The sequence below is a fragment of the Lineus longissimus genome, chromosome 9, assembly GCF_910592395.1.
Source record: "Lineus longissimus chromosome 9, tnLinLong1.2, whole genome shotgun sequence".
NCBI lineage: Eukaryota > Metazoa > Nemertea > Pilidiophora > Heteronemertea > Lineidae > Lineus > Lineus longissimus.
Genome location: NC_088316.1, coordinates 5,030,904 through 5,039,486, shown reverse-complemented (window position 1 = coordinate 5,039,486; position 8,583 = coordinate 5,030,904). Strand labels below are relative to the sequence as shown.

At 38.8% G+C, this 8,583-nt stretch overlaps 1 protein-coding gene across 1 annotated transcript; it reads left to right on the top strand.

Annotated features, from left to right (window-relative positions):
• Positions 1 to 396: 396 nt before the first annotated feature.
• LOC135493541 (glycine receptor subunit alpha-1-like) lies at positions 397 to 6,940 on the top strand. Its single transcript, XM_064780941.1, has 6 exons — positions 397 to 611; positions 2,087 to 2,169; positions 2,847 to 2,984; positions 3,288 to 3,501; positions 4,385 to 4,592; positions 6,412 to 6,940. The coding sequence occupies exons 1-6, from the start codon at positions 397 to 399 to the stop codon at positions 6,754 to 6,756; spliced, it is 1,203 nt and encodes a 400-aa protein (XP_064637011.1). The 3' UTR covers positions 6,757 to 6,940.
• Positions 6,941 to 8,583: the final 1,643 nt, after the last annotated feature.

Here is an 8,583-nt window from a genome sequence, read left to right as displayed (position 1 = left end):
ATGCCATTGAAAAAATGTTAAGGAAAAAGACATTGAGATGTACATTTGGGCAGTCAGAGTGGCGCAGTGGACACATCAGCGCCTGTTACGTCCCCGGTTCGATTCCCGGTCGGTGTCAGTATATAATTATGTGCAGATAAAGAGGGCGACTCTCTTCTACGGCGTATGTTTTGGGTACTCGATTAGGTCACCTCCTACTTTGCATTGAAAAATGCCAAATATTATGCATAGAGCAAATAAAGTCAAAATACCATATTTCGAATCATTTGGTTTTATCAGACCCATTTGGACTTGATACATGGACCCGCTGCACCTGTTTCCTTATTTGGCGTGTATTCTTTAGGCCTCGATCTGACATAGTCTTCTCTCTCTCGCTTATAGGAAATAAACATAGGCATGTACTTGATACAACGCTGGCGTGACCGACGGTTAATCTTTACGAAGGATCAATTTCCCGAAGATGAAATCACCCTTGGCTACGCGCAGCTTGACCGGATTTGGCTACCGGACACCTACTTTCCTGGAGAGAAAGAGGCCACTGATCACGTTATCACAACTCCCAATGTCCTCCTTCGAGTGAATAGAACAGGACATATTGTGTACTCAACCAGGTTAGATATAGTAGTTGACGGTTTAAAAGATATTTGGTGATCATCAAAATGGACGAAAACTTTCAAAATACGACCCTTCATGTCATCACCACACAAAAAAAACCCAGTATGGACGCTAACTTAAGCAGCTCGCAGCGTTCGCTCTTTCAAGTACATGCCTATCATATGCTCAAAACCACAACATTGTCGCCTTTGGGCATATTTTCTATACAATCCAGACCGCTGCTGCTGAGACGTAATTTTCTTTTTTTCCATTGCATGGGGAAAACAAGGGTACTGTGTGACTTTGCTAGTTGCAAAATATTCCAACACTTTTTTAATTCATGGGGAGAGGATTTGAAAACCTGTTTCACCAGACATCAAAGGTTATTCCCTGAAAACTGTTTACTCGACATGGTCACCAAGTATTTTTTGAACAATTATAAATTCCTTGGAAAATTGTATTCACGATCGCAGTTTGTCATGCTGCTGGATCAAACTTTATCTTTCGATTTTTCTATTCTTAATCGACTCGTCTATTTCTTCTAATGGCCTATAATGAATGTAGTCAGAATAGAAACACCTCTGGTCAATCAGTGTCATTTTACAATTCAAAATATATCGATAAAGTTGTTCTTTGGCACGTCCTTTTTTATTCAAAGCAGCTCGTGCATACGAAACAGGTTACTAATGGGAAATGTGAATGATAAAAGGCGCAGGATTCATGTACGTGGTACCACCGAAGTAAAAACTCTCTAATGATGTAAAAAGTCTCTAATGATGAGTGTTACTTGGTCGGCCGCCCTTGCTACCCCTCTTGTGTCGCTTGGTCTACATCTCTACCCTGTTTCGCACGCTTGGTCATCTCCCCCTGCCACCCTTGTCGTCTAGCTTAGTCAATATGAACACTGCGATCCTTCCAAATGTCGATTGATAACCCATCCGTGTCATCCTTCCCAACTTGCCATCCTTCCCTTTTCGCTTGCTCATCATCGTTTTGGATGTGTTCATCCGTACTTGCCTGTCTTGTGCGTCGCTTGCAGCATAAAGGCTTTGAGCTCGAACATTTTAAAGCTTTTTCTGAGCTATATTCTTGGCAAGATACACAATGATTCCATTGTTTCTTTTTTTCTCACACACACCTTTTTACTGTTATTTTTATGTCTCGTCTGATTTCTCGTTCTTGACTCAAAACCTTTCGGTTTTACGGTTGTAACAAGGTTCACACCGGTATAAACATTCACAGTGGGCATGTGCATAAGATAAGAACTACATATCTTACGTGCACTGCACTGAGCATATTATAGCACATGCATTCAAATATCAACGTAACTGTTAATTTGCATGATTTTGAAGCCAAAGACCAATCCAAACGAGTACATTGGAAGTAAATTTGTAATCAATAGATCTGCAATATACTGTAGAGTAACGTCCTTATTTGTAGAGAGGACTGGTATTGTCAGTATGGTTTTGAATTGGAATGTACTCTCCTTCAGGCTGACGTTAAGTTTCTCCTGTCACATGGACCTCGTGAAGTTTCCAATGGATAACCAAACGTGTAAAATCAAAGTAGAAAGTTGTAAGTACAGTTTTGTCAACCTAGCTTGTCATAGAAGTCACGTTGTCACGATATAACGGGTCAATTTATAATTACGGAGTTTTCGCAAAGCCCCGAAACCCCCAGGCGAGCGCCTATCCCATGGCTAGATATCGTGACCAGGAGCTCGAACGGTGGGATGGGCATTTTCGTTGACGTTTCAGGGGTTCTGCGAAAACACCCAATTAAGAACGTGTAAACGTAAAGTGAGCGGGCTGCATGGGATTCACCTCAGAAATACCGATATGTATTCTTTTAAAGTAGTTAGGAATTGTGATCATGAAACCTACTTGATAATTCAAAATCAACTTCTCAGTCTTTTTTGTTTGTGTTCTTACACAATTCTTTATCATTTTCTCCCTCATCCATGTCGTGTTTTCAAGCCTAAGCCTATAACGTGTCAAGTGACATGTAAAACATAAACTGTGACAACTTACAACATCATATGGAAACTCGGTCTAATGGACCCAATGCCATTTTGCGTCAAAATGACCAGGAGAGAAACTATGAAAACATTATAGCCGGTTAACATAAGACTCCTGTTGCACAATTATTTCAAGTTTCACGTGCACACATCATTTGTCATTTGACGAGCTTGCTCATTTCGTTTTCTTCTTGTTAGAAATATAACATAACTATAAGACATACTACCACTTCAGATGGTCACACAACTGACGAGATATTGTTACAATGGCATACAGTGGGTCCGGCGATAAAAATATCAGACGACGTGGTGGTAGAAGAGTTCAACCAAGGAGAACCATTCTGGTCTGAAAAAATGGAATCGTATCAAACCGGTAAAGCGAGGTCGAAAAAACTGATTAGATTCTTTTCAGATTCATAGTTGCTCCCTACACATGTAAATGGCTAACTGGACTTGGTGCAACGGAAGGAAATCAATGAAATAGAGCGATTACATGTAATTGTTTTTGACTGCGGCAATGTTTGCGTTGGGAATGGACTAACACGCCATAAAAATCATTCATATATTTTTCATTAACAAAATTTGGTATTTCCTCTGATAAAAATCCTGCAGAATTTGTTCAAGCAGGATGGCGCTTATGATCATGCCTTGTAAACTACTCCCAATTTCTTTCCAGGTACATTCATGTTGCTTACAGCAGGTATTCCAATGACACGCCAAATAGGCTATTACATAGTCGGCTTGTATATTCCAAGTGTGCTCACAGTCATATTGTCATGGGTATCCTTCTGGTTGGACGTCAATTCCGTCCCTGCGAGAATCTCACTCGGGATATTGACCATTCTCACGACCACAACGCAGTCCTCCGGACTTAGGTCTACATTGCCAAGGTAACTCCGAAATTCATTGTACCACGGTCCAAATAGATTGGCCCTACCTAGGGTTTGGAACACATCTCCGATCGATATCCACGATCTCCAATCTAAGTTAAAATTATGTTATTCCTACGCGATTTCTCTCATGTAAATATAACTTATCATGATGATTACTTTAATTTGCAGTTGTTCAGGCATGCAGCAGCGGTAACAGCGTATTAATCACCCGTCACCCATTTCCATTTGCTAGATTTACTGCGATCGAATACGACAACTAAAATTACACTAAAACACATTGGCCGCACTTGCTTCACAGAGGATACTGATATTTCCGGGTGTCAACTATTTTATTTCCTCTGTCATTATAATCATATGTTATTGAGATAAGAGTATTAAATTCGTAAAAATCCAGTCATCAAATTAGTTTTAATCCATCAGCAAACACAATGTAGCACTTCTACGATCGTGCATAACAGTTTTAATTGTCCTAGAATAATATTTTTAGTGCAAATAGTATATTTAGTGCAAATGCGGTTTTTTCGCGCTTTTAAATGAAACCTGTCACGAAACGCTTATAAAAATGGGGATTTTTGAACGGCCCGGTTAAAACTTAAGGTAGGAATAAGCTTCCATTGATGAATCTTAGAAGTTTCGAGTTCCCCCAGGTAGTTGATTACATGAGGTGGGCATCTGCCTAACATTGCATAACATTACTGACTCCAGTCAATGAACTGCATAAGAGGTAAAATAACCAATTTAGTTATTTTACTAAGTTTAGCTAGTCTTAATAAACTTTTTGTGCCACGACTGGATTTCTTTAATATCTGAGGTACTGATTGATAGGACGGAGCTTGTAAGCTTTTGAAACTCTTCATTTAATGTTTGTTTTTGTTTTCAGAGTATCTTATGTAAAAGCAATAGACGTCTGGCTTTTAACGAATCTCGTGTTCGTATTCATTGCCTTCCTCGAGTTTGCCGTGGTGAACGTGCTTGCAAGGCAAGAGGCAAAGAGACGTCTAAAGAGAGGGGGTCCTAAATATAAAGTGTCGGACACTGAGTCGGATGAAGGGGACGACGTAGGGCCATTGCCTCCAAGGACAATCACGGTGAGGGTTATTCGATGTGAAAGGATCTGGCGTCCCGCTGGAGGAAGTGTCATGATAATATGTTCGATAAAAGTTTAAGGGGCATTGCTGTTATTTCACAAGACGAGGGCTAAGATGACACGTGACGTCTTTTACAAGCCCAAACATTTCTAAGATACATCGTTTATATTCTTATGGGTTATGTTATCGGACGCCATCTTGGATTTTGGAAGTCAAATTTTGGTTACATTTTTGCAAATAGTTTCTTTTCCCAGTATATCCTTTTTGCACGGCAATTCCTGTACATTCTAGAAGACTGTGTTCAAAACGTACATGTTTGTAATTTTGGGCTAATAACTGCTTTCGAAAGGTGTTGTGATGTGCAAATAGTAGTAACAATGCATTATGCAGCATGCTCCAAAAGCAAACGTCCACCACAAAATGTGTATGCATACCTCCTTTGCTTGACCGCCTCCGAATATTGTAGTACCAAACTAATGCGAGAGAGGGAAACTATTGCCAATATTCCTCCAAAATTTGAACCCAAATGGCTGCCGGTCACAAAAAACCCTTAAACTATGCGAAAAAGAAGGTCATTGGTGTTAAGGGTTTTCGATGAAAGTGTTTTGCCTACTTCGGCTCATTTACTCTAATTTCCCCTATAAGATCAATCATGAATATTCAATTCAAACCAAATAATGAGCACTTTAATCGCTGCCGTACAGCGTGTTCAATTTGGATAATGAACAATTGCTTGCAATTAGCACCACTATTTATCATGTTTATATTTTGCCGGTGTTCCTGTTTGGCTTTTGTTTCGATGTCATATTAATCAATCATCCGGTCTGATACCGGTGAATCTATGGTACACACATACGTCAGTCATATCAACATGACGTCATTTTATAACTTTAACATATACCGGCAAACTCTACATGCCGTTGGCATGGCGTATTTATTACAACTCTTGAACATTTTGAACAGCCCTCTCGCTGCATCGGAGTGGTACCTAGCATTGTTTTCTCATGCTCTCTTCAAGCCATGCACTCTATTGACATTGTATGGTGACGCACAAGTATAACTGAGGCGAGATTCAGCAGCGTGTTGTATTTGTCCAGACGTACTATTGTACTTTTGATAAATTTGTTAATGTGTACTATGCTTGAACGTACATGCACATGGCGAGATCGATATCATTAAATAGTGTATAGGACGGAGACTTAGAACACTGTATATCGCCTCGCTGTAATAACTCTTAGCGGGTGAAATAGGTTGTTTACAAACACAGTCAGCTAGCCAAATCCAATGACAAGATTGATAAAACAGACACTGTACTGTAGTCACGGTGTCATCCGCCCAAAAACTGTTGCTGGTTTCTAGGTAATTCCCTCGGTTTTGTACGGCAGCATTATAGTGCCACTAAAGAAGAAGAAAAAAAGAAAACATTTCTCGTAATAACGACTTTTAATCTCGTAATAACGACTTTTAATTAAAAGTCGTTATTATGAGAAAGGAAGTCGTTATAACGAGAAAGAAAGTCGTTATAATGAGAAATAAAGTCGTTATTATGAGAAACAAAGTCGTTATTATGAGATTAAAAGTCGTTATAACGAGAAAGAAAGTCGTTATTACGAGATTAAAAGTCGTTATTACGAGAAGTGTTTTCTTTTTTTTCTTCTTTAGTGGCACTAAAATGTTGCCGTAGTTTTTTACTCAATGGGTCATACAGTTTTTGTCCCTGAACGATATAATTCCAAATGCTTTTTTATGCAATGGAAAATGACTTGGTTATTGTCGTCAGACATATAGGCTGATCTGTCCTCGTTTTAATGTTTTGCAGGTGAGGGGGCTACGGATGAACACTAAAGCAGTCCTATCAATGAGTGCGAACACCATGAGTAACGGCCATATGATGACGTCATTATCTAACAACAGTGGAAGTACGGACAGTGGCATTGCTGATGCTGATGTCAGACATGACGTCAGAATTAGACAAAAACCAACAAAACGGCCGAAACCAATCACTTTTGGACGAACTAAAAAATCTGTATGTACCTATTGGAAAAAGACAGAGTGGTCGGAGAGAGTGGAAGTGTTAAGTCGAATTCTATTCCCATTGGCCTACTTCTTTTTTAACATAGCATACTGGACTCATTATTTACAAGGAGTATCTCATAGATTCTAGCCGCTGTGTGAACGGAGGTCTGTTTGTAAATACATTTTGTACATTTTTTGGTCAAAAACCGGAGCGAATCGAGAGCGAGCGTATTTCTACTTTAATTACATACACTAAAACAATGTCATAAAAAGCGCCCCGTATGATGTCTCCTCTGCTAACACAGACTTCTATGAATCAGCACAAGTTAGAAAAGAAATTCAGATTTTGTATTCGGTTACGCCAAGGTTAAATGAGTACCGTAGCAAAGTCTCGTGAGTACATGTATGTACGAAAGCCCAGAAGGCTCATTCAATATTCGAAATGCACAATTCGAAATATCCAACAAATATTGTTTGAATTTTGAACTATGCTCTTCTCTGACTTCAAAATTAAAAATTCACTATTTGAAATTTCGAATTTTGAATTTTTGAAGTCGCACAATTAGTTGACATCAAAATTCAAAATTCAAAATTTGAAATTTGAAATTTTTGGAATTTTTAAGTCGCCAATTGGTTGACTTCAAAATTCAAAGTTCAATATTTGTTAAGTTTTGAATTTTGAAGTCAAAGAAGGGTATAGTTCAAAATTAAAAGTTCAACATTTGTTGAATTTTGTATTTTGAAGTAAAAAAATAGCATAGTTCCAAATTCAAAGTTCAATTCGTTGGGTTTTGAATTTTGAAGTCACAGAAGAGCATAGTTCAAAATTCAAACTTCAATATTTGTTGAATTTTGAATTTTGAATATTGAATGAGCCTTCTGGGCTTTCGTACATACATGTACTTTATACCAGACTGCGCATGCAAATTCGGATACAAAATCAGAAAATAGTTTTCCACTTTCTGCCGACTGTGGCGCTGATTTAATGGCCTAAAGGAGAAATACTCCTAAGCCAATTTGAAATTTGCAAAATTTGGGTCATATGAGAGAATGAGATATAATCGTACTCTGGGATTGCCATCTAAATCATCTCTACCCGTTAATCTTTTGAAGACAAAATGACGACCAGAATGGATGGGTGAGTTCACTAAACCATGCATCCTCGTTGTGATTTCGTCATCACAAGACCAATTCTGGACGAATAGAAATTATGACTGAACACCACGAAATCTCCCTCCGTGGAATGGATATGATTGTGATCATTTGTTTTGTCAGACATCACAAATTCGATTGTCTAGACCAAATGGAGCTCGAAGTAGTTTTATAGCTCACGAACATTTACTTTTCACGAACAATATCTTGGGGGTATGGGGTGAATCCATTAGAATGGGATTGAATTTTAACATGGGGGTCGGGGAGTCCATTTCAGTGTGTTGAAATTACAGCATTGTGTAATTGATAATTTGTAAACATTGATGGTCAAGACGTATGTATGTGTACACCGTACGTATTATACGTGGTACGCTTTCAACTTTGACAAGTAGAGTCTCGGCAAGGGTGTCGAGGGGTGTCAAGTCAAACAGAGAAAAAAATTCTTTAGTCCTCTCACATGAAATCCAGCTTTTGGCATCTTCTGATGCCGGTGTAGAAGTTTAAAATGTCCTAGGATAGAATGCCCGGGAAACAAAGGATTCTATTATGCGCTTCAATCTCTGAGCTATTGACGGTAAGGGTCTCTATAGAACCATATTGCAGAATACAATAGGGCCGGACACTTTTTCCAGGGGGGCATTTGTTACTGTTACACCGGTGTAGAGCAAGCCAAAAGTTTGATGTGCCAGTATTAGATTCTCCAGATAATGGCATTCCAGTTTTACTTGAATGCCATTATCTGGAGAATCAAATACTGTGCAGTGTCGATCATTGTATGATTCAAGGTACAAGGTGTAAGATTTGTCTCGCTAATGTTTAATTG

Bases quoted from the DNA above. Each gene is read 5' to 3' on its own strand.
- LOC135493541 (XM_064780941.1), top strand. From the start codon at position 397: ATGTACTTGATACAACGCTGGCGTGACCGACGGTTAATCTTTACGAAG. The intron at 2,170-2,846 runs GTAAGTACAGTT...CTACCACTTCAG, and splicing joins TAAAATCAAAGTAGAAAGTT to ATGGTCACACAACTGACGAG. The intron at 4,593-6,411 runs GTGAGGGTTATT...AATGTTTTGCAG, and splicing joins TGCCTCCAAGGACAATCACG to GTGAGGGGGCTACGGATGAA.